A 27,879-nucleotide genomic window follows, 5' to 3' on the forward strand; every position below is an offset into this window, starting at 1 on the left:
TAAGCTGGTTTACGAAAGATTGGGGTTGGTAGGTGGCCAAAGAGATAGTTTCAGGTTGTTGACCACAAAGGATGTGATCACGTGAATAACTAAAAATGGATTAGAAGGCGTACAAAGATTTTAAACATGTTTTTATCTATTATTTTCATGTAGTCTACGCTTGCGAACTAGGAAAGAGTGCTTCATACTTTCAACTCGGGAGTGAATTGACGCTTTCAATACTTACAATGCCTTACAATGGACTGATCAATAGAAATAAATGATCAACGGAGTGCAACTAACTGAAACATTTTTTTTAAATGTGTGTGAGAAATGTTAATTAAAAATCCAATGAATATTAAAAAATGTCAATGTTTAACGAAATAAACGTTTGAGAAAACGCAAGTTTTAAGGTCATTTTTTGTGATTTTTAGGGTCATTTTACAGGAATTTTAGTGTCATTTTATAGGTTACTTTTCAGAAAATGTTAGGTCAACAAGATCCGGGCCCTGCTTATGAGGATGATGAAATACACTGGAGGGCTAACTTATGGCCGTAGAAACACCGACAGCATTTTAACAATGTGGACTCTGAGGCTTGTATCTATGCAGAACGTTTGTGGCAGCATGGAAAAATTTTGTGATATTTCCTTCGCGCCTTCGGAACAACAGGTGGATATGAGGGCTTCTCGGACTGTTCGTGATAATACTGATATGCAAAAACTACTACAGTGGATTTTACAACATCCTCCTTTTCCAAAGCTCTCGGAACTTATGTCCATAGCCACCGGAATTACTGGAAGTGAAAATATCAATGGCCATATGTCACTAGTAATTGGTGCGACTTTATTGCCAAAGGTACACTCATGTCCAAAATAATTGTCGCATATAACTGTCGTGTTGTGCGAATATAATTGGATAATGATATCACAGGGTGCATTTAAAACATTTAGTATGTGTATAATCGGCAGAGACATATGTGTGGTAAATTTCATGTCAAAAGAGCTGTAAATAAGAACAATATAACGAAAAAGACTTATCTTGTCCATTTTGCAACATTTTGCTTTGCATTCTAATTTTCGTATTTATAATTTTCTCCATAAAATTTATCATATATATACATTTCCCGATTATACACATAGTAACAGTATTAAAAATACCCTGCGATATCATTATGCCATTATATTCGCACAAGACAATTGTTATAGATATGCGACAAACATTTTGGACACGAGTGTACATGACAACAACTTTCATGAGATTACATTACAACGCAAGGAAAAAGTACTTTCACCCAGTGCTGCTAATTCGAATGTCAAACTCCATGATCAATTGATACCAATTAATCCACTGCCTATCTTTCATATACAAGGACCACTGCCTATTACAAAACAATCAGACGAGGACCTTCGACAATATATTCAATATGAACTAACTCCGTATCCACTATCCCTGCTTGATGAAACTGGAATGCGAAAAACAGTAAAGTCTTCCTTATACAAAACTTTTGTCCCACTTTAAGAAGAAATCAACTTTGAAAGAAACGTCTTTGTTATTGATGGACGACATTTACTGAACTAAGTTGTGTGGCTTCTCAACGAAACATTTGGTTCACGTACAAGCTACGTACAATATGTGAAGAGACATTACAAATCAAATGCAGTAATCGTTTTCGGTGGATATCCTATTAACGTTGCGAAGAGAAATACTAAAAGTGCTGAACGTCATCGAAGATATAGAAAACACATGTCAACGGATATTTTATTTGATGAATCGATGATTCCGACAGTTTCACAGACAAACTTATTGTGTAATCAAGTAAATAAGTCCCGGTTCATCTCTATGTTGAAGAAGATATTGGAAAATGCGAATCACGTTGTTCGACAAGCAATGGAAGACGCAGACACACTTATTGTAAAATCAGCTATCGAGATTTCATCCTCTTTCTTTATTCGAGAAGATATAGATCTCCTAGTTCTCCTAGCAAGTTTAGGCGTAGTCTATGAAAATATTTACTTCTTGAAGCCAGGAAAAGGAGCAAACTTGCAAACATTGTATTCTTGTCACAGTTTACAAGGTGGGAAAATAATTGAAGACAATATGTAATGTTTCTCCCTGCATTCAGCGGCTCAGATACGACCTCTGGCCTATTCAATCATGGGAAGATGAAGTTCTTAATAGTTTTGAGTAAACAAAGGCACTTGAACGAATATATTCAGGAGTCCCAGAGAGAGAATGTTGAACCGGATGCGGATGAAGCAGGAGAACGTTTTCTTCTCGCATTATACGAATACAAAAAGAAAGAAAAAAATTTCCATCGACAAATATCGCTATCACTGTTTTCCCAGGTGCTTAACAAAAAGTAAATTTAATCTTCCATCATTGCTACCGACACCCGCCGCTAAAATACATTCTCTACGATTTTACCATTAAGTTCAGTTATGGCGTAGGGTTACGAAGAATCCGGTGCAATGGAGATGGAAAAGAAAACAAACTGATCTAATTCCAGTTTCAACATTGATCGATCCTGCACTTCCAGCGTTAATGAAATGTATGCCTTTGTAAGTGTAAGACAGGGTGTGGATTAGCATGCGATTGCAGGAAAGCCGAATTAAAATGCTCAATAATTTGTTTAAGTTGTAACGGACAGTCGTGCGTCAATGTACAAGAAGTTCTCGATGAGTCTTACGAGGAAGACATTGTTCAATCACTGGTCGAAACATTTTTCTAAACATTGAAGACGACGTCACATTGCAGTCAAAGTGTGGCGATACGAAACCCAAAGATTTTAGCATTGAACCCAATTGTAAAACTGGTACTGAGCATGATTTTAGTGACCCTTTCCGTCAACATCCGGAACAAAAACAAGACGTCTTGCAAAACAATAGATCTGGATTATTTACTGTGAAGTAGATCTGATACAGAAAATAAATTTTTTATATATATATATATATAACTTTCTGTAGGGTATGGAAGAAGAAATATCAGTTTCCAAGGACTGTTTCATCTAAACTATTGATTTTAAGGGAAAAATGTATGGGACCTTAATTGTAGCAAATGTTATGCTCTTTGTTTTTCATAATACCTTTTTTTGCTAGAACGTAAGGGAGCCAAGTTATGTGTAAAAAAAAAAAAAAAAAAAAAAAGAGCATACTGCGGTGCAAGGCGGATGTGTTGAGTGACTGCTCTCTGCAAATAATTTAATTTAAAAAGTTCTACTGATTTTTCAACTCATTTGAAGACAGCGACATGAATATGAATAGCCAGAGATTGTGCTAATACCATCTGTAGGTGATAGAAGTGAATAATTATCCAGTTTAGGCATTTAGTTACAAATGTAAACAAACAACTGAGCCGAACTGTGTCTGTTATTGCAATTGTGAAATTATCTTCAACAAGTACGTTGAATAGTTAGACTTATATGCTAGAAGTTTAATCTAGTACATTACTGAAGTTTATTTTCCTTTACTAAATACTATTTCTGTGATTCAATCTCAGTATTAGTACTGTATATAGCATACAACATATTACTTATGTGTTTTTGCTTCTCCGAATCCCTGTGTTATGGAAAATTAGTGTGCCAATTTCTAAAACGATGACTAGCAGCAACCACTATTAAAACTTGCCGCCATTTTGGATCCCGATATAAGTATAATTAACATAGTGTGCTGTATAGTATAAATATACTGTTATATGTGGTTCAATTTGGTTATCGAGAATTAGAGTACTAGTGCCAAATTCTTTGATAAGCAGGAACCATACTGAACGGATACCGAAGCAGGAACATAAGCAGGAACGTAAACTTTGACGCCATTTTGAATCCCGATTTAAATATATTTAATACAGTAGTGCGATCACAATGTCTTCTTGTACAATTTGTAATTCAAAAGTTAGTCGCTATGATGACGCACTACAGTGTTCAAAAAAGAATTGTAATAAATAATTTCATATAGTGTGCTACAAAATATCTGTGGAGAAATATACGGACATGAAGCAGACGGGTATTATAAAGGAATGGGTATGTAGAGATTGTAGTGGTTCTAATCCGAGGGAGGTAGTAATTACAAAAACTGTACCACCGAGCGCAACTGAGTCAATGCTAATTAACAAAAGTACATCCTCAAAATTGGATGACAAATCTTTGAATCCCTCTGATATAGGAATCAAGCTTGAGGAACTCTGTACTCAAATAGTTCAATTAACAGCTAGTGTTCAATTTATGTCTAATCAACACGATGAATTGTTGAAGAAACTTGAACTAGAGATTAAGGGTATTATTCAACGGGATAAGGATATAGCCAAGCTAAAAGCAGAAAACATAGAATTGAAAAAGCAATTAAAATTACAGGATGTAGAAATAAATGATCTTAATCAGTATGGACGTAATAAAAATATTGAAATACATGGTATACAGGAGCGTACTGGTGAAAATTTAAAGGAAGTTGTAATCGACATGGCTCAAAAATTAAGAATAAAATGTGGGGAGGAAGATATTGATGTTGTTCACCGATTATCAAACGGTAAAAATAAACCAAAAGCAATAATTGTACAATTTACAACGCGCACAGTGAGAGATATGTGGTTGACTAAAAGAAATACGGGTTTAGTTAGTAATAATTTAGTATCTGGAAGTAATGATAGTAGAATATTTGTAAATGTAAATTTAACTCCTAAAAATAAGCAATTATTTTGGAAAGCTAGAACAGCTGCAAGAAATACACAGCATAAATACTGTTGGGTAAATGGCAATGGACAAATTTTAATTAGGAAAAACGAAAGTAGCCAGTTTATGATTATTAAAACTGAAGAATATGTACCAGGATTTCCAAATTCTATTCCAGTGTAATCTTGAAATATGTAGGCTATAATTTAAGATGGCAGTAGTTAAAAGTACGTTTGATATATATTACCAGAATGTGAATGGGTTAAAAACTAAAATTAACGAATTTTACCTAAGCTCTACCATGTTTAATTTTGATTGTGTTGCCATTACTGAATCATGGCTAAGACATGAAATATTTAATAATGAGTTGTTTGACGATAAATATTTGGTCTACAGAAAAGATCGTAACCTAGAGCGTAGTAATATGAAAGATGGAGGTGGTGTTCTCTTAGCTGTTCACAATAATTATATCTCTGAAAGAATAACAAGATTTGAATTGCCAGATAATGAGGATTTGTGGGTTAAAATTCAGTTATCAGATTTAACATGTATATATATTTGTGTAGTTTATTTCCCGCCACATAGTTCAGAAGAATTATATTTAATTTTTTTTCGAAATATTGAAAGATTTAATGAACTAACATTATCTCAAAATGTTTTTATTATAGGAGATTTGAATTTGGCGCTTTTAACAGATTATTTGGATGGTAACTATTTTTTAAATTTGCCTAATTTGGAGAACAATGTCTTACATAAAGTATTTTTTTTTAAATTTCTCACAAATCAATAAAGTAAGAAATCTAAACAATAGAATTTTAGATGTTGTATTTACTAATGTATTACACGTTGAAGTTCTTGAATCTGATGTTCATTTTGTTCAACCAGATCGTCATCACCCATGTTTGAATATTAGTATTCCGTTTTATAAAAACTGTAAGACACGAAATGAAATGGAAGACGTAGTCTACAACTTTTGTAAGTGTGATTTCTTGAAACTTTATCAGTTATTGAGATGTAAGAAATGGGATTCCTTATATGAGATTAAGGATATTGATAATTGTGTCGAGTTTTTCTATTCTGAATTATATGGAGTTTTAAATGAATGTACACCTAAAAATATCAAGAGGAAACGTTCATATCCAACCTGGTTTACTCCTGAAATAATAAAAATGTTAAGGAAGAAAGAACGTTATAGAAAGAAATTTAAAAAATCAAGACTTTACTCAGATTACATTCAATTTGTTGCACTAAGGACACAAGTAAAAAATAGTATTGAAATAGCTTTTCGTGATTATAACAACGCAATAGAAGAGCAAATTGTAAAGGAACCTAGGAAATTTTGGAACTATATTAATAAGAAAAAATCTTCAAACATAAATCAATTTGTACTTGAATATAACAAAGAAAAAATTGTTGACAATAAATTGAAATGCGAAGCTTTTGCTAAGCATTTTCAATCAGTATATAGTTCTGAAATACCTAATATTAAACTATCAGATATTTTTCTGAATGATGTTTCTTCGATTGTAGATACAATGTCACTGGAAAGGATCACTGAAACAGAAGTAATCGAAGCTATTGACAAAATGAAAGGTAAAAGATCAATTAGTAATGATGGTATACCATCTTACATTTTTAAAGGTTGTAAGGAATTTATTGTTAAGCCATTGACCTACATATTTAATCTGTCTATCACTCAGTGTTATTTTCCTGCAAAATTTAAAATATCAGCAATATGTCCAGTTCCAAAAATTAATCCTGTAAAGTTAATACAAGACCATAGGCCGATAAGTTTGATTTCTTCTCCAGCTAAAATATTCGAATCAGTAATCTGTAAACACCTGTTTAATCACATCTCACGATATCTCTCTGATTCCCAATATGGTTTTAGACATAATAGATCAACAGTAACAAATTTGTTGAATATAAGTCAAGCAATTAGTGAAGCTCTTACCGTAAGGTCTCAAATTGATGTAGTGTATACAGATTTTAAGCGAGCCTTTGATTTGATTAATCACAAAATACTTCTTAAAAAGATTAAAGGATTTGGTATTTCAAGTGAATTAATCTGACTATTTAAGTCATATTTCAGCAACAGAATCCAATATGTAACATATAATAATTGTAAATCTAAACAATATTCTGTATATTCTGAAGTACCACAAGGATCCAATTTAGGGCCTTTGCTATTTTTAATTATGATAAACGATTTACCTGAAGAGTTCCAATATTCTTCGTGTCTAATGTTTGCTGATGATACTAAATTATACAAACAAATTTCTACAAGAGATGATTGTGAAAAATTACAGAGAGATCTGGTGAGGTTGAGTGAATGGTGTCAAAGAAACAAATTTGAACTCAATATTTCAAAATGCAATGTTGTAACATTTTCAATCACAAAGAAACCTGTTATATTTAAATATATTATAGGGAATCAAGTACTGGAGAGGAAAGAAGTTGTCAGGGATCTGGGAGTATGGTTTGATGCAAATCTAAAGTTTACATATCATATGGATATCAAAACAAATGAGGCGTTTAAAATGCTTGGATTTCTTAAACGATCGTGCTGTCATTTTAAAATCATAAAAACAATATTAACTTTATATAACTCTTTTGTAAGAACAAAATTAGAGTACGCTTCTATAATTTGGGAACCATACTACCAAAAACCAAAGCAACAAATAGAAAAGGTACAAAAGAAAATGTTAAAATATATTAGTTATAAAATAAATAATATACCAACTCGTTATGTATCTTACAATATACTTCTCAGGAGGTTTCAGCTTTTGTCACTGGAGGATAGAAGGTTTATTCAATGTGTATTGTACTTGAAAAAACTTATTGATAACCAAGAGGATAATATGTCTTTCTTAGGTAAATTACCATTCTATTGTCCTCGTCAAAACTTGAGATTCAGACAAATGTTTTATATGCCTGACATCAAAACAAATTTAGCAAAAAACTCTCCGTTGTATAGGATATGTGATAGAGGCAATAAATACTTTCTATGGGTCTGGACATATTTCAATTAAGATGCTCCATATTTAAAGAAAAATGCCTCCAAATGTTACTTAATAAAGTGTAAAGATTGTTATTATATCTGGTACTTATTGACTGTACGTGAACAAAACAAGAGTAATGGTTAGTTGTTAGAATTACTTTACATGTAGCACATTCTGCACCATTATAAAATTAACAATTTGTGCTTTGTAATTGCCTTCGGGTGTTAAGTACAAATAAATTATTATTATTATTATTATTATTATTATTATTATTATTATTAACATTTTATCATGCTATTTTAGGAATTTCTGTTTTAGGCGCCATTTTACCAAGATGGCGGAGCCAGCTAAAATCTGACGAGGTTGTAAATTTAGTATGTTATTTAGACATCCTAATACACACTTTTATCAAGTTTTTAAAACTACCTCACTTAATGCAATCACCACCCACGTTTTAGTACCTATTGACTGGACTAGAGTAGAAGACCGAAGACATGTACATGGTTGACCTCCTTATACGAGTTCAGTTTAGTAATTCAGGCGAGCGAGAAAAATAGTTTATAGGAGCCTCTAGAAGGCTGTGAACCCGTTACAAGCGAAATAAATGACGTGCGAATCATTCAGATGAACATAGAATCCGAATGAATTATTGAAATTGATAAAAAATGTTAATTTTTGACGTATCTTTTGGACACGCCCTGTGTATATGGACTACGTGTATTGTATCGTATGTATGTATGTACTTATGTATATATAGACAGATAGATAGATAGATAGATAGATAGATAGATAGATAGATATATAGATAGATAGATTACGTCCTTAAAAAGATAAAAGATCAAGTATTGGAATAACTTACATGGAACATCCGCAAAGTGTTGCATGCCGATTACAACAAAATTTTGCAGGTAGATACTAGACACAAAATAAAGTGACCGGTATTGTTTCGTTTCTGCGGAAAAATGGTTCGAAGAGGAATAAGCCCCTCCCGAAGTATTTTCAAAAAAGCTCGAAATCTCCAAAAGAACATGAACAATTTGCAGAAAAAGCCGTATACACATACTAGATAGAAAATTAAGGAATACAGTTTATTTTCTGTGAAAAACGGTTGCAGAGGGGGCAACGGTCGCCATTCTAATATCTCCAAAAATAATGACAAAGGTCAAAATCGCCCAAAAGGCAAAAGCGATTCCGAGGAAACTACGCATGCAGATATTAGACTTAAAAGCAAGAAATTTGTATTTCTTCGTTTCTGTGGAAAAACGGTTTGAAGGGGCATAAACTCCTCCCGAAATATTTTCAAGACAGCTCGAAACCCTCAAAAGGACACGAACCATTTTGCAAAAAGTCAGATGGTGCGAGGGTGTCCCCAGTCATACCAGGCGAATGCCGAGTGGGTAAGTGCAAACCATGCCCTGGCAAACAACCACCGACGCCTTTGCAGGATTAACTCGGAGCCTAAGCCAAGGATAGGCCAGACCCACAATGACGTGGACGCGCGATGTATCTTGTGTGCGTACGTACAATATGAAATATCTCCCAAATCCGGGAGCATGTATGGTGGGCTTGTTTGTCGTTGTTTTGAAGGCACACTCATTTATCGTTGCCAGTGACTGTGTGGTTGTACTCCTGTAGATCCAGTAGCTAACACGTATATGACCTTGCTGAAGACATAGTCTATGCGGCCTCGAACAGGCGATTGCTGCTGTGCCAGATAGAGGGCAGAAGGAGCGATGCAGTTGCCAAAACAGGTAAAACAAGCGTGTAGGGTCCGAGAGTGATCAACCTTTGCAGTGAGTTAAAGTGGTCCATGTACTGGACAAGGTGTCGTGCATTGAGTTCTACTACCTCTGTGCATTACAAGCTCGTGACGGGACGAATACAAAATTTCCACAAACAGTGAAACCTCTTTGATTGTCTGAGTGATTCTAGTAGGAAGTGTCTGTAGTAAATAACATTTATGCGGTATGCGAATTTGGAGGCATTCCAAATGCTCATGATATTAGGGGAATGCCGGGAAAATTATAGGACTGCAGCTCAATTATACGCTGAACGCTGTCCACAGCGACAAGCTATTTCACACAATCTGCTGCGGAGATTAGCAGCACGATTGCAGCAGACAGGCAACATGCTTGGACGCCATGATGTCCGGAGAAGAGTAATACAAAATGAAGACTGATGTACTTGCCGCTTTTGCAGTAAATCCTCATGTATCTTCGCGGCAGATCGCACCAGATCGTGGTACCAGTCAAGGTAGTGTCTTCCGTATTCTGAGGAAATAACATTTTAACCCGTACCACCTCTCTATGCATGAAGAACTAAGTGATGCGGACTGTAATTTACGGCTTCTGTTCTGCAACTGGGTGGTCAATCGCGTAAGAGAACATCCGAATTTCATTCACTTCATTTTATGGATTGATGAAGCGACATTCTGCAGTGGTGGCAACCTGAATCTTCACAATGCACATTACTGGGCAGCGGAGAACCCTCATTGGATGAGAGAAGTCAATAGGCAACACCGATGGCGTATTAATGTGTGGGGTGGCATTATAGGGATTCAGGTGTTTTGCTAGTCATTTAACAGGTGCAATGTTTCGTGATTTCTTGCAACACCATCTACAGCCACCATTGGAAAACGTACCGCTCCACACACGTCAGACGCTGTGGTTTCAATTAGAACGCTGTCCAGCCCATAATGCTGCCGTGTGTAGGGAAGATCTAAATGTTCTATTTTCGCAACACTTAATCGGAAGAGGTTCCAATCCACAGTTTCCTCCGCGGTCGCCCGACCTTACTTGTATGGACTATTTTTTATGGGGTCGAATTAAGGATCTTGTGTATGTCAACCGACCAAATACAAATCGCAATATGCAAGACCACATTACAACCGCATTCCGGGCCATCAACGTGGCCGAGTTGGAAGCTGTTGCTCACAATTACGTACCGCGAATAAATTGCTGCCTTGCTGTTCGGGGACATCACTGAACATTCGCGAAAGCCAGGGAGCGTCGACTACACTCCGCAGAAGGTAAGCTTATTCTTTAGTTCTTTACTCATCTTATGTCATTAGTTCCCTATTTAGAGCTTCATTCAACAACAGAAAATGTACCTCTACTTACTGTTACAGTATGTACCCTCCCCCCGTCGTGGTCTCTTGCTGACGCCATTGTTGTCGCCACTTACACCGTGTGATTCCGCGTATGTACAATTGTACGTCCCGTTCGTTTCAGACCAGTATTTACTCTTCCCTTTGGTTCCGCATGCAGAAACCCTCGCATCATCTGACTTTGATCTCGTAATGCGATCGTGTTGCTGCCACACATGAAGAAATATGCCAACGTGTTTCCTCTCGACGTTTCTCCCATTGTGCACATGTTTCAATGGAGGCACAACCAACCCCTCTTTACATGTCAAATTTTGCAGATGACCCCCGTTGGAGATGTTCACGATACGCCACTGGGCTCACTACTCTTGTTATTGCATTCTACACATACGATTTCGTAGTTCAATTGTTTGTTTGATTTCGGAGTTCAATTGTGTGCATTATTAGCTTAGATAAAAGCCTGCTACGGGTAGTCAGATACAAGTCTGCAACAACGCCTCTAACGGCTAAATGGGAAAGGATAAGACAAAGTTTGTTATCTAAAAGTTGCATGACATTTAATGTCCTTTCGAACGATTCCAACAGTTATACCACTTTCCATTTCAAATTTTGAAGTTGCCCCCCGTTCTAGGTATTCACGAGACGCCACAATCTCGCTACTATTTTTATTGCATTATACACACACTATTTGGTAATGCAATTTCTTGTTTGAAGGCTCTACGTGCAGTATTAGTTGCGATATAGGCCTGGTACGTTTTTATTGAATCATCCTATATATATATATATATATATATATATATATATATATATATATATATATATATATATATATATATATATATATATGTATATATACATGGTAAACTATTTGAACAAACTTCGGGAGCTGCTTCCCGACATCGAAACCAGCAAAAAGTCGTCTAGAACTCTGGTCAATGAGGAATAGTTTCGGCGCTATAAGGTGCCGAATGTGTGAGAAAACGAACTTCAGAGGGCTGTAATTCAAAAACAACGCAACGTAGACAGTGAATACGATGTTTAGAATATGACACTCGCAGCCATACCTGCTGGATTGAAAAATGTATGTTTCAATGTTCCCCAAGATATGTGGGAGTGATTTTGGAAAGAACGTAGGTATTCCCTATAACCTGGCAAGTATTCCATACGTTCCTTTGGTGAATCCCTCACACACATCTTGCGGAGGTCTGAAACATACAATTTTCAATCGATTAGGTATGACTTTAAGTGTCATGTTCTAAATCGCACTCTCCACGTTGCGTTGTTGTTGTTGTTCATGTTGTTGTTGTTGTTTTTTTTTAATTAGAGAACTCTCAAGTTAATTTTCGCACACTTCGGCACCTTATATGTCCAGAAGACTTTTCTGGTCTCACTGCCGGGAATCAGCTCCTAAGTTTGTTCAAATAGTTTTTTACCTTCTGTAGCACATATTTCCTTTGAGATTTTCAATGATTCTTCCTGAACACAGTTAGTCAGTAAACATATGGCTCACGGCTTTGTTTTACTGGTCCAGTCACTTCGTCCAACAGCACTCACGAAGTGTGCTGTTTTTGACATTTTATTTTGACATTAAAGATCAGTGACTACATTGGCTCATGAAATCTTTACGTTACTTTCTTTCTGAAATATATGCAAAGGAAGACATGTTTCTTGACCTAAATTCCAGGATGTAGTATTAATATACTTAGGTATTTTGATTTATAAACAAATCAGGAAACTGGAGCTGGTTTACAAAAAAACCACTGCCTGGTTTTATCGCTAGTTTGGAAATTTGTAACGACAATTTTTAAACCATGGAACTTGAAACGTTCTGAGTTCTTCAAGATTTAAAGTTCTTAATATATTTCATATTCAATCAATAATCAAATTCAAGTTATATATTTGAAAATGAAGTGTCCTTATCTATTGAATACACTTGTGTTTCAGCATATAAGGGCAAATATTTCCCCTAACTTTCAACATCGTGCACTTAATTGGAGTCTTCTTTATTATAAACCATTATTTAATTTATTATAGTTTGTCGCGTTATCTTCGACAGTTACAGGTATAAATGTAGTCAATTGTTTCATTTATTTCTGTAACAAAATGAGGCGTGTGATATTTCGAATTGTGTTCTCTGTTTTGTTTAGAACTAAATATAAGTATTTTATATCTAAAGAAATATATTTTAATTATATTCAGTTCCAAAAATAAAATGATGAAAGTCAATGTGCTGACCACATCAAAATAACTGAAATCCGTCTCGTTGACCATAGCTGTTCATGGATTAAAATTGAAGATAATTCATTAGTTTTGAACTATAAATTTCGCCACAGTTCATATTAATAGTTAAATTTAGGACGATCTTTACGTTTATAAAATGCTATTTAATCTTTTTTCCTTGATAACAACAACAATAAAATTTTCAGAATGTCGAATCAATTACAATTGTAATCATACTTTTCTTTCAGCTGTTCGCCTACTTAATCAAAGAGAAAACAGAAACAAAGCACGAAGTTTCGAACACAGGTCGTCTGTACGGATACAATGAACTACGGAATAATGTAGCAGTGACCCCATATTCTGTAAATACATGGGTAATAATCGTAAGTTTCAGCTTGTGAAAGGACATAGTTTTTTCGTCTTTCTATTAAGTTTTACGATATCTCCATAGTCTTGTCTAAACTGCAAAGAGAAAGATAATACTTTTATCCATTTGATTAGGAATTGGTGCTTTAAAGCATTCAATTAAATCGAGAGGTGACAGAAAATACTATCCCGCGAAAAATATGCGTTTTGTTTTGTGACAGATAATACTACTACAAGTTTGAATATCGAATTCACATAGAATGGAAATATTAGTTTCACACTGTGAAACAATACTTACATCTTTAATTTTGGTATTGGCACTGATAACTTATCTAATACATGCACCAGGTTATCACACTTAACCATAGATTAGAGACTTGTAGCAATGTAACAGATATTTGGTAGAAGTTGTGTAAATTTTTAAGCAAAATATGCCAGCTTTATTATTCGTCCTTCAGAGCCACCAATTCAATCGTTTATCCTGATTTTAATTATCCTACTCCTAAGAACAATGCAGTTATTTGGTTCTGTCGTTCAGCCAATGATGCATGTTTTAACTACACCAAGTTCTTGCCATTCCAATATTTACCTTGCTTACCTCACACATTCTGCTAACGAATCATTTGTTCAGAAATGCAAGTATTTGCAAAATTTTAAACTCTTTAACTTGATTATGGTGGGTGTCATTCTGGGAATAAAATGTTTTGGTGTTTGTTTTTTTTAAACATTTTCTTGTTATTTTCATATGTATGTAATAACTTCCCTACTCCTATCCTGTACTAATTACCTGTAAATAAAGAGCTTGAAATGTTTAGTTCAGTGATCAAACGTGCGACTTGTCATCATGAGGTGGTAAGTTCTATCTCGTTGGGGTCAAACATTTTGGAATGTTATGATAAATTCCTCAATGCATTAATAATTATATAAAATAATTACATAACATTAAGTTATTTGTGTATATATTCATACAATCATATCAGTACTTACGTAATTATTATGTTTAAAATATACATCTGAGGTACGGTGAGTGTTTACAGAACGTCGGCATATAAGTATGAATGTCACATAGAAATTAAGTAAAACAGGAATAGGCAATACGTAAGTATGTATTGTGTATTTGCGTGAAGCACCATACTTCAGATTTTGTCTATAGACATAAGTTTTGCAACCGGAAGTAATAGTAACTAATGAATCTCTTTCTGTTTTGATAGTCATGGAAGCTATCTTAAGATGCTCAATCATTTGTAAATAAAAAAAACCGCTTCTTGTATACATGTTGCCGTTTGCTTTCTATATTGATAACCGAAATCGGAAATGGCTAATTTCAATCCCTTTCGATTTGATTAGGGTTTCAACAGAGAAGATTGAATCCATTCTTGAGACTCTGAATTAATTGCAGAAGGGCATATCCTGATACCATTCCCCATTCTCGCTCTATGGAAATCAGTATTGACACCGGAAGTAATAGCAAATTTCACCTCTTCCGTTTTGAATAAAGCATTAAAGAGGGAAATAAAACCCACTCTTGGGATACAAATCAAATGCAAGAAACAACATTTTAATAGGGGTTTAGCGTTTATGATCTAAGGAGAACACTATTGCAACCAGAAATCTGAATCACTTCCGTCTTTAACAAAGTGTTCCTGATGGTCATTATACCATATTGTATTGAGTGGCCAAATTGTTTGCATAAAACTACTTCTCGCTATCTGCTATCATGTTTATTCTATGGTGATAAGGGTTAAAAGGGTATTTAAACCGTAATTGATAGTAAATTGAATCACTTCCGCTTGTGATAGAATGCTGTGTATAGTAATTATATGTTGCCATTGAAAGTAGAATTGTTTGCAAAAGTCTGCTTATAATGAAAACCGAATATGGCTAATTTCAACCAACTCTGGTTTCAATAGGGGTTGGTAGAAATTATTCTTGGGACGCTGCATTCTTGGCGGAACATTTTCTTGGGACCTTGAATTGGTTACTAAAAGCTGTATCTCAAGATCTCTTATTGTTTTTGATGTATAGAAGTATTGAAATCGGAAGTTATAGTTAATTTGAACCACTTCCTGTTTTGGAAAAGTGCTGGCAATAATTATGTTTTCTTGTCTTCGGACGCTGAACCGTTTGTTAGAAAATTATTCTCGCTATCTGTTACCGTTTTCGTTCTATGACTATGAACGTTCATACAGAATATGACTAATTTTAACAACTTCTGCTTTGAACAAAGGTAGTAAAAGTAGTAGAAAATGATCGATATTAGTGTTGAGTTCATAGTTTTCGCGATCGCTGAGATCAATCGTCAAATTTCGATCGCATGAACTTCCAAATTCATCTAATTTAGCTACGGCCGGCGGTCACAGGGGGGATACCGAGATAAGTAAAAATAATCCGAGATGACCGATATTAGTGTCAAATGCATAGTTTTCGCAGCCTCTGAGATTAATGGTGACATTTCCCATAGCTACGACTTTCAAAGTCAGCTACGATTGTATGCGGACCGGGATCACTTGCGGGGGAAGCGGGTTACAGAGACATATAAAAATAATCCAAAATGACCGATATTAGTGTCAAACCCATAGTTTTTGCCGTCTCTGAAATTAATAGTGACACTTCCGTTAGCGATGACTTTCAAATTCAGCTACGATTGTATGCTCGCCGGGGGTCACCTGCTGGGAAGAAGCTGATAACCGAAGCACGTAACAGTAATCTAAAATGACCAATACTAGTGTCAAACCATAGTTTTCGGGATCGCTGAGATGAATGGTGATACTCCCACAGGCGCTGACTTCCAAATATAGCCCCCTTGAGAAGAATGGGTATTTCAGATGGTTATTACTAAATGAAAGAAACAAATTATTAATACTATATGGGAAGAGATAGGAATTCGTTTTGCAAGGAGGAAACGAAAGTGTAAACATACATAACCGCATCTGACTTTACATAATCTATCCTAAACCACGATCACTACAGAAGCCTTATTTTATCTAACAAAGAGAAAGCCGACTTTGGTTAAAGAACTTCGGGATTCTTTCGCGCGAGGTGTTAATGCTCATTTAAAGAGTTAATATCACCAGAGAAAAAGCGTCCTTAAGGTTTTGACTCGACGCATAGAAAGTAACCGCGTGGCAGAGTTCGGAGCATCTTCGATTCCCGTGCAACGAGTCCAGGTCTCAGTTCCCGATCGAGTCAACTTCTTTTGCTTCAACGAATAAAGTACACATTTCTAACTACAAGTAAAAAAAAAATTAATTCACCATATTATGACCGACCTTTGTGGGTTTATCGTAAATAAAACTATATTATCTCTCTCTCTCTTGTTTCGCTTGCTCCAAACTTTGGTTTCATGGCTTCCAGCGCCCACAAAAGGTTGTCATAAACCATACAAGCAATCCTCGTCTCCACCGACCGCTGGAATGATATCGGGGGAGAGAAGAGTGCTTGCCGTAAAGATAGATGAACAAAACAAATTAATGTAAATAATCTATAAATTGTTATAACGCCCTGTAAAACTATAAGCAATTACGGCTAAGAATTAAACGTGAGATTAAAATTGCGAGTACTATGTATTGTAATTAAACAAAAAATATACAATAAGTAAACAACAAGCAAATTATATATTTAACAACCTGAGCGCTCAAAATGATTACTCTGAATTTAACTTTTATTTTCTTAAGATCATTTACTTTGATCAGGTGGCTTTTTCAATTTGTAAGAATGATTCTTTCTCAATTCTACTTACAGTTTGCGTTGGCGGCATGGAATGAGAGTAGTGAATAATTTATATAACACTCGCGTTTCACTATGCACTGCACAAGGAGGGTGGGGATTAAGTCAGCCGCAATTTCCTCTTCTGCGCTATCCTCTCCACAGAAATCTGGTTCTCAAATCCAATCTAATAGTTCATGTGTCATACGAAATAAAGCATCCAATAATTGTGCCGTTCACAATAGGATTATCGTTCGGAAGTGCTCCTGCTAGGGTCCACTGACTACATCGAAGTACGTTTAAAACTAGCTTGCTAGCCCTTTTTTCTTTTCGGCTACAACTCATAAAATCACAAAATGAATTTAAATTCAAGGCTCGTTTTATAATTACACAACAACAACACTTGGTTCCTTTCGCTTCAACTTCTTAGGAACAACAACGGGCACAAAGCTCTGGAAACTTAAAGTCAGGTCGACGGGCTGGGTACGAGCCCGTGTAAAAGCCTACTCTACGTGCGGGACGCACGACAGGTGCGAAGGCACCCCTGCCTAACCGAGTCTCTTCAATAGACTGACTTGCTTTTTCGTCAATCGCTTGTGTTAGTTCTCCGAAGGGAAAATCCCGATTTTGACTTGAAACGCAACCAACTGATGCAATGGCTAAACTTAGCGATGAAACTTCTTGCTGGAATGTTCTGTGGAGCGATTCTTCTTTCTTTTTGACCATAAAAGGACTGCTGGGCGATTCGATCGAAGTTGGTTGCTCACACACACATTCAAACATATATGTATATGCTTGAGAAGAGAGAGAGTTCTTGGAAAATTTCTATACGAGGTCTGTTTATTAATTTTGAAATTTACACTAACCGTCTTTCTTCTCTTAGTTAACACGATTAATAAGCGCCAAAAAATCCGTAACAACCTATGGCGCCCACAGGGCTCCGAGCAAATTGATACAATTTGCGATGAGAATCCTGGCCGTCGAAGGGTTAATGGTCCATGTTGAAATGTCACTGGAAAAATCACTATGTCGAATTTTCATAGTGAGTCCCCAACGATTTTCAATTTATATACAGAGTGTTCCATAATATAGTGATTTTCTATTAACACTTCGTGAACCAGTGAAGTTTATTGTGCACAGTGTAGTCCCGATATACTGAATCGTTATGGTGAACTCTCAGTGACAGTTGATTTATATACAGGGCGTTCCCAAAATACAATGATCATTAAGTGACATTCCGGTATGGACTATTAACCCCTCAACGGCCAGGGTTCTCTTCACAAATTGAAGCAATTTGCTCGGACACTGCTCGGGCCCCAATAGGATGTCACCGTCCTACAGCTCATTTTTTGCAATTTAAAAGAAACATTGAGAAAATAGATTTATTCTGAACTTTATTAATCAACCCTCGTATAAATAAAAATGTTCTAGAAACTCTTTGTCACCGCTTTGGAATGTTTGTTCATCTGTGTTGGTAGACTTCCGTTCGATTTCATAACCATATACGGACATACGACGCAGAAACAACGACTCTCTTTGTGAACGTTCTCTAACTCCGGAAAATCGGGAAAGTCGCAAAACATTTTACTTCTCTTCAGTGCTCAACGCTGATTTGATTATTTAAAATGGCCGCACTTCTTCGGCCAAGGAGAGTGAACTTGGTAATATACGTCATCATCGGGGCGCTCGAGCACCTAGAACTTATACACAATAGCTGACTGGACAAAGGGGCAGTTGCTCTGCACCTAATCGACGAGACAATCGTCGACGTTCGTTCCAACGCGCTTCTGAAAGCAGCATTTAGGCTGCCTATACTCATTCTGAAAGCAGCATTTAGGCTGCCTATACTCATTTTTGCTAATAGTCAATGACGTGCACGTAAACGTTCTATATTAAAACTCAAAGTGACAAAGTTTTCTATCTATATGTGGAAGTGATAGTTCGTTGTTCTTCACATCCAATTTTTTACGCAAGTGTACTCGTCTGATAATACGGCGACAACTTGGAATTTTCATCGAGGAAGCAGCAGTTGACATTTCACGTTAGGACTTCATCTTCAAAACTACGCATATATTCGAATACAGGACACTGGAGGAGCAGCATCGACAGGCTAGCCGAAGAAACACGTGAGTTATTCACATTGTATGCCACCACGTCGTTTATTATTAAAATAAAGCCGCCATCGTATCAATAGCATTAAATTGTCAATGGTGAATATATTGGAAATATAAAAGCATGTAATATTTGTGCTCTCATAGTAACATTATATTTCTTTTATCAAAAAGTGACTTTATCATTTGTTACATGTTTAATATTTAATTTTCTTTATACGTGTAGCTTAACAATAATCCTTACGTTGCTTGCATTTCATTTACCATGTTCCCAGTCATCGTAAGTGAAACTGTAGGCATGGGAAAATAATCGTTTACGTCATGGCGTAACTGGGAACTGTAACAAAAAGGGGGAACTATGTGAGAAATAAACATTACTCCGAACCACGACGTAAATAACGATTACAATATATTTATAATGAATAAAACAATACAAATGTTAAAATCAGTTGTAAAATCTTTCAATGTCTCATGTTAACCAACAACAAAATGTAATCTATTCCGTAAGTATATTGATGAGTTATATTATGGCTACCAGAGTCGTTGTGCTGTTCCTGACGCTTCGTGTCTACATCTATTGACTGTGTGCAAATTACAAGGGGGGATGATTAAAATCCCCTTTGTTAACAATCGATTTTGCTATAAACAAGGAGATTTTCCCCTATGTCAAAGAACGATGTGCTGTGTAAAATATCCTGAGTTGGTCTATCTGTTATGTAAGGGAAAATGTAAGAAAGCAATTAATAATAATAAATATGAACAAAGTAAATATATTTTGAAAGTAAAATGTTCCCCCAAGGTAACCTTATACATTTAGGATTTAGGATTTAGATTTCTGGGCTTTCGGTATCAAAGGCCATTTAGCCAGTCACATTTGAGGGATGACGTTCCTCGGCGAGCACACTAACCAGGGAAAGAGAAGGAAGAAAGTATTTAAGAAGGAAGGAAGCGGTCTGGGACCTAAGGTTCCACTTAGGGGTGTTCGATAAGGCTGAAGACCTATCGAACTTCGGGAGTGAAAATTTATCGAGTTGTCATCGGTTACTCTAACCGTTCGAGTATCTGAAATTATCGAAGTTCCGGATATTATCGAAATTTCAAGTATTATCGAAATTTCGGGTATTATCGAAATTTCGAGTATTATCGACATTTCGAGTATTATCGAAGTTTCGGGTATTATCAACATTTCGAGTATTATCGATATTTTGATTATGATCGATGTTTCGGGTATTATCAAAAGTAGTGATGAACAGTTCGGTTCCTTCACTTCTCCAATGATTTCTTCTTGCAGCCAAACCAGTCAAACAATTTTTTTCATGTAATAAGTTACTGAAAAGTTGTATTTGTCGAAATCATATGTAAAATTATTTTTCTGCCTGCCCCGTTATTGGCGCAATCGGCAAAGTGACTATTAGTAGACTAACGTTGTCTTGGATTTCAATTCAATTCGGGTGATGCATGTTTTCTCTTCCCCTTTCCTCTTCTGACAGACTGCTTAAACCTTGTACAGATCTGTGGGGAAAAACTTTTCCTTCACTACATTGCTAAGGAGAGAAGATATAAAATGAACACTCTGCATATATGTAATACATATTACATACAACTATGATAATCTCGAATACATCGTTTCTTTCGAACAATCCGATAATCCCGAACTTTTCTAAATATTCAAGCAATTCGACAAATGCGATCATATTGATATATTTCTGTATTTGCTGCTTTCAAACAATTCGAGATTCTCGAACAGTTTGAATGTCTCGAAGTTGTCTAATGTTTCTTACATTTCGAGTGCCTCGAACACTTCTAGAGTCTCGATCATTTCGAGAGTCTCGAACATTTCGGGAGTCTCGATCATTTCGAGAGTCTCGAACATTTCGAGAGTCTCAAACATTTCAGGAGTCTCGAAAGTTCGATAAAATTAAAATTCTTTATCGATGAAACGGTTTTGAAATGTTATCGAATTGTTATCGATTACTCGATTATCGGAACAGCCCTAGTTCCACTCCGGCATTTGCCTGGTGAATGTAAAAAACTCAGGAAAACCTCATTGATGGTGGCTGGCCTGAAAACGCATTTGACACTTTTTCCACAGAGTATCCGCACCGGGAATCGAACACGGTACCGCTTTACGTAACCTTAAAAATGTTGGTTTGTCCATGGTATTTACATTGTGAATGGGCGAAATCGGAACAGTTGATGATGCTTATGTATAAAGGAGTGATATGCTTATGTACTTTATTTACATATCACGCATATCACATCCACAGCTAATGAACTGTATGATTAAACCCATATGACTGATTCACCTTGATATCATGGAGGATCGAGAAATAAGACTTGAATATTTTAGATGTTACTTGCTTCAATTATTATTTAAAGGTACATGCGTTAATATGATAAATATGACATGCCTTGTTCATATGTTAATATAATGATATAATACTTAAAGGTTAGTGCAATGAATTACTTAACTTCTTTCCGCAGTAATTGTTGCTTGCTTGCTGCTAAACCACATGGTTGCTTGCCAAACCATCATACTTTATCTTCGGTCACACATAAACTGGGTAGCACTCTATAACACTGTTAAGAACATGTAAATCTTGTATATTAATGAACATGAGTGTTTCTCTAAAACTATGAATAAACACGCCTTTCTAAAACTATGAATGAATATGCTTGCCTCATTGCACTTCGCAGCACATTGTCGAATGCACAGACACAACTTGAATAGAACACTGAATGCACTGCTGCCAGCCAATGCACACACAACTCACTAAAACTCACCAGAAAAATCACTAAAAGAATCACAAAGAATTCACTAAAACCACTAAACTATATACAAAAAAAAATGAAACTAATATGAATAAAAATAATGCACATATGCAAGCTTATCCATCCTCCCCCTCCTTGATTGGACACAATCAATTAATATTCTAGAGGTAAAGGAATTAATTTGGCAACAGTGCGCCGAAAAATGCCACTTTTACACTTCACAGTTGCCACTGGCACTAAATTATCACTGCCCGGATGAACTTCTTCAATCACACCTAACTTCCACACTTGAGGAGGAACATTATCTTCTTTTAACAATACGACCATGCCCGGATGTAAATTAGGCTGAGATGACTTCCATTTTCTTCTTTGTTGTAACTGGTTGAGGTAATCTCTTGACCAACGTTTCCAAATATGCTGCTTCATTTGTTGAATCCGTTGCCATCTGCCTAGTCTGTTGATAGGTACGTCCAGTAGATCTGGTTCCGGAAGGCTGAGAAGTGTAGCTCCCATCAAAAAATGTCCTGGACTGAGATATATTGGATCTGTAGGATCGGTGGAAATGGCTGTCAATGGTCTTGAATTTAGAATGGCTTCAATTTGAATAAGTAATGTGTTCAACTCTTCGTATGTCAGATTTGCTGTTCCTGCTACACGCCGTAGGTGGTACTTCATGGATTTTATTGAACTTTCCCATGACCCCATGTGAGGAGATCTGACAGGAATGAATTTCCATTCTAAACCTTCTTGAGCTATGTCCTTTCTGTTAGTCTTGGATTCAAAAAATTGTTGCAATTCTCGATTGGCACCAACAAAGTTTGAACCATTGTCGCTACAGATAGATAAGCATTTTCCTCGCCTAGCAATAAATCTCTTCAATGCTGCGATGAAGGCTTGAGAAGTTAAGTCTAAAACTATTTCTATGTGAACTGCTCTAGTCTCTAAACAGATGAACAAAGCTGCATAGACTTTCATTTGAATTTTGCTGCGAATCGTGGGCTTGACATTAAAGAATCCTGCATAGTCCACTCCCACGTGTACAAATGGCCTTGCCTCATTTACTCTCTCCTTGGGTAAGTGCCCCATTAACTTATATGAACTTGTTGATCTCCACTTAAAGCAAACCAAACAATTGTGTACTATTGCCTTGACCATCTTCTTAGCTCTTGGAATCCAATATCTGGTACGCAAAGATGCAATAAGAAGCTGTGGTCCTGCATGAAGCCACCTTTTATGTTCTTTGACTATCAGGTGGGTGAAATGATGCCCTGCAGGTAGGATGAATTGATGCTTGTTGTCGTACTCCAAGTTTGAATGTTCCAATCTTCCTCCTACTCTTAGCATTCCTTCCGTGTCCAGAAATGGGAAAAGATTCTTGATTGGGCTCTTTGTTGAAACTTCCATTTGTTGCTGCAAATTCAATATTTTTTGATGATAGGTGGTATGTTGTACTATCTTGATACATCTGTGTAACGCTAAACGAAGTTCCGAAGCGTCAAGACTATCGGTTTTTCTTTCTGATTTCTTGGAAAGACAATTATGTTTGAATCGCAAACAATATGCTATTACTCTCAACATTTTGTTTAACGATGAATACCTTTTCATAAAGCTTGTTTCATGAACTGCCACCAAACTTATCATGACTTTCTTCTCTTCTGGAATGTTAGCTGGCTCATTTTGTTCTTGACATGCCCATTCTGCTGTGTGAAGAAACTCTGAACCATGCCACCATCTTCGAGACTGAATAAGAGTGTTGGCATCCGCTCCTCGACTAACTATGTCTGACGCATTTTCTTTACTAGGCACGTGGTGCCATTGATTGATTGATGTGATTCTGAATTTGAGCCACCCTGTTGGATACAAATGTCTTCCGACGATTGGGAGGTGATTTGATCCATGACAAAACTATCGTCGAGTCTGTCCACAGGTGTATACCACTGACCTCTATATTCAATATGGATAGTGTTTTGTCTATTAGCTTCGAAAGCAACAGTGCTCCACATAATTCCAATCTAGGCAAAGTTTGCTTCTCCAGTGGTGCAACCTTCGACTTTGAACAAAGTAAATTTACTTCAATTTTTCCTTCATCGTCTGTAGCCCTGATATACACAACTGCTCCAAAATTTTCTTCACTTGCATCGCAGAAACCATGTAATTGAATTTCCTTAACGTTCTCCGAAGACATTACGTTTCTTGTAATTTCTATCTTCGCCATCGCAGGTAACCAAGACATTAATTGATTCCACTCAACTTGTAGGACTGTGTCTAATGGGTCATTCCAATCCATTCCTGTCTTCCACAACTTCTGTAAGAAATTCTTGTATTTGATGAAAATTGGAGCGATTAGAACTAATGGATCGAAGATAGATGACACTATACTGACGACTTGTCTTTTTGTCATGGCAACATTACTTTCTACTGCAGGTCCGTGTTTACAAATTTTGTTCGAAATTATAAGTTTGTCTGTTAATGGGATCCATGCTATTCCTAAAGTCTTAACACAGTCTTGCTGACCAAATATGATTGGCTGTTGTTTTTCCCTGAAGTCTTCGGGAACTCCTTGAAGTATTTCTTCTTTGTTAGAACTCCATTTACAAAGCTTAAAACCTGCTCTGCTTAAAATATTAATAAGATCCTTCTGTAGTTCTACGGCCTTTGACACGTTTGGTACTGATTTTAACACATCATCAATGTAGAAATTGTGCTTTATTACTTCTGCTGCTTCTGGAAATTCCTTGGAATATTCCTCCGCTATTTGCTTCAGACATCTTGTTGCCAAGAAGGATGCTGACAAAGTCCCGTACGTGACTGTTTGTAGGTCGTACGTCTGGATCGGTTCTTCAACTGAGTTTCTCCGAAGGATGCGTTGTAAACGCTTGTCCTCATCATGAATTAATATTTGGCGATACATTTTCTCTAAGTCTGCTGTAAATGCAACTGGATACAACCGAAACCTTAAAATAATGGAGTACAAGTCATCTTGAATATCTGTCCCAACTTGAAGAATGTCATACAATGATTTGCCATTAGACGTTTTTGCACTTGCATCAAAACCACTCTTGATATAGTTGTTGTACTGTCCATCTTGAATACAGGATGATGTGGAAGATAACAACTGTTGCTGCTGTCCACGTCTTCTTCTGTAACTTTTCGCATGTGACCCAAACTTAAATACTCATCCATAAAAGCGGCATATTGTTTATGAAACTCGGGATTTTGTAGCAATCTTCTTTCAAGCTGCTTAAATCTTTGTAGTGCCATGTTGTAAGACTCTCCTAAAGCTGCATTCTCTTCCTTCTTTGGTAATTTAACAATAAATCTTCCGTCTCCATTTCTGGTTGTATTTTGTAAAAAATGCTTTTCACAATTTTCTTCTTCCGGCGTGTAAATCTTAGTCTGAAGATCTTCGAGTTCACAGAATTTTCTCAATTGTGTATACAAGTCTGTCTCCATCTGAGCAAAACATGAAATTACCGACTGGTTGGCTTCTTCGGGTATTAACGACATTTCAACGACAATGTATGCTAGCTTCGTTTCCTGCAAAACTGGATAATGTCCTTTTCTATCATCTGGCCTGGCTCAAGGAGACTGTAGATAACCCCGCACATATAAGCATGTCCACTGACGACGAGCGATTAAAATTTGGATCGGCTAAGCAGATATCCTTTGGAAAGTTCCAATCACTGTAATCAATAGCATTAGAAGGTATGCAACCTGTAATGCTTGGCAATACTAAACAATCGACCACTGCATTAAAATCACATGTTCGTGAATAAATATGAACTTCAACACTGTGCTGAGCTTCGGAGGTTACAGAATTGATACATCTAATGGGAACACGATTTTTCGTTTTCTTGAGACCTAATCTATGAACTAAAGCTTCGCTTACAAAATTCGATTGAGACGCTGCATCTAATAACACTCTGCATTGTTGAAAACGACCTTTAGTGTCTGTTACGTTAACTAACGCTGTTCCTAATAAGACTTGCTGACCATAATTAATCTTAAATGAGCATTAAGAGTCCTGTGGTTGAACTTTAACCTGATTTTGTTCCTTAACTTTAGGTACGTTAGTAATATTGTTATTTGTTTTGCTTGAACTTGTTTTGTTAGTAGCCTCCTGAGTAGTATCTTCATGCAAGATTGTATTATGCTTAAAATTACATTTCTTACAAGTACTTGATTTGCATGCCTTTACTTGATGTTAACTACCTAGGCAATTGAAACATAATTTATTTTGCTTCATGAGCTCCTTTCTTTGATTAATGTTGGCACTCAGAAATTCTGGGCAGCGAAAAACAGCATGCGTTTCTTTGCTACGGCAAATATTACATGCATTTGGAAGCACAGTAACAAACGAATACACTCGACTGTTATTCTTTTTTTTTTTGGTTTGCTTTGGAAATCTACACTTTTGTTGTCATAAGTACTTTCAGATTGAGTAAGACGAATGTTTTCTAACATTTGACAACGACCTTCTAAAAATGAAAATAATTCCGATAACGATGGAAAGGAGTCACTACTTTGCTCAGCTCTCCATTCCCTTTTGCTTGCCGAATCAAGTTTTTCTAGTAAATGTTTTGTTAGTAGTATGTCATGCAAAGGTTTGTCCAAATTCAATGCTTCAAGGGCTTGAAAATTATTACGTGCAGTATTTACAAATTGTCTAATGCCTTTAGCGTTTTCTTTCGTTACTGGCTTGATGTTGAGCAACCCTCGTACATATGTCGAAGCTATCAACCGTTTGTTTTCGTGGCGTTCAACAAGAAACTTCCATGCGACTTCGTAATTTACTTCTACTGTTGGCAGATTTGCTATTAATGTAAATGCTTCTCCCTTGAGCGATGTGCGCAAATATTGAAATTTACAAACTGTACTTAATGATTCGTTATTGTGAATAAGGGAAATGAAAATGTCCTTAAAGGGCGACCACTCTTCGTATTTACCGCAAAATGTGGGCAAAGAAATTTTAGGCAACTGTACTGAACTACTACTACAATTTGCAGCTTTGTTATTTGCTGTCCCTGAATCCGTTTTTTGTTCAAAACTATCAATAAATTTTTGTAACTTAACTTTTGAATCATAATACAGTGCCTCGAATGTAATTCTGTGCGTTTCTTGTTCACCCGTCTCATCAAAGAGCTCTATTTCTTACTGTATCTCATCAAACTTAATAAAAACCCCTTCAAGTGCAACTAGCCTCGTTCTTGCTTCTTGTATGCTAGGTTTATTTTCATTCTGTAGTTTTTGAAGAAATGTCTGTATTCTTGTTGCCCGACCTTTGACCGAAGCACGTTTCTTAATTAATTGACCCAACTGCACTTCTGCCATTGCTTCAGTCCTTCTATTTTAACTACTCAAACCGCTGACAATGTATTTTACTTTTCACTTCTGAGTGACCTACAAACGTGTAACCTTGAATTCAGCTGGGTTGAATGCACACACACCACTGTACTGATATGAACAGTTCTGTCCTGCCTATGACAGCTGCACCCACACAAACACACACGAGAACAAACAATTCAAAGTCACGTTTCTCGTTCTGATATCCGGTAGACGGAGGACCAAAAAAATAATGATGCTTATCTATAAAAGGGTGATATGTTTATGTACTTTATTTACAAATCACTCATATCACATCCACAGCTAATGAATTGTATGATTAAACCCATATCACTGATTCCCCCAGATATCATGGAGGAACGAGAAATAAGACTTGACGAATATTTTAGATGTTACTTGCTTCAATTCTTATTTAAAGGTACATGCGTTAATATGATAAATATAACATGCCTTGTTCATATGTTAATATAATGATATAATACTTAAAGGTTAGTGCAATGAATTACTTAACTTCTTTTCGCAGTAATTGTTGCTTGCTTGCTGCTAAATCACATGGTTGCTTGCCAAACTATCATACTTTATCTTCGGTCACACATAAACTGGGTAGCACTCTATA

General features: G+C 36.2%; 1 protein-coding gene across 5 annotated transcripts in view; it reads left to right on the forward strand.

The window, feature by feature from the left end:
* The window catches only part of LOC145661059 (uncharacterized), a 970,674-nt gene that overhangs the window by 817,306 nt on the left and 125,489 nt on the right, over positions 1 to 27,879 (forward strand). For 2 of the 5 annotated variants that reach the window (XM_081726498.1, XM_081726500.1), the window contains exon 6: positions 13,215 to 13,349. The exons of the other annotated variants lie outside the window; for them this stretch is intronic. In XM_081726498.1, coding sequence (XP_081582624.1) covers positions 13,215 to 13,349 — 135 coding nt within the window. The remainder of the gene's footprint in view (positions 1 to 13,214; positions 13,350 to 27,879) is intronic. 5 annotated transcript variants of the gene reach the window in all.

This window comes from Thermobia domestica, chromosome 1 (assembly GCF_964235325.1).
Source record: "Thermobia domestica chromosome 1, izTheDome1.hap1.1, whole genome shotgun sequence".
Lineage (NCBI taxonomy): Eukaryota > Metazoa > Arthropoda > Insecta > Zygentoma > Lepismatidae > Thermobia > Thermobia domestica.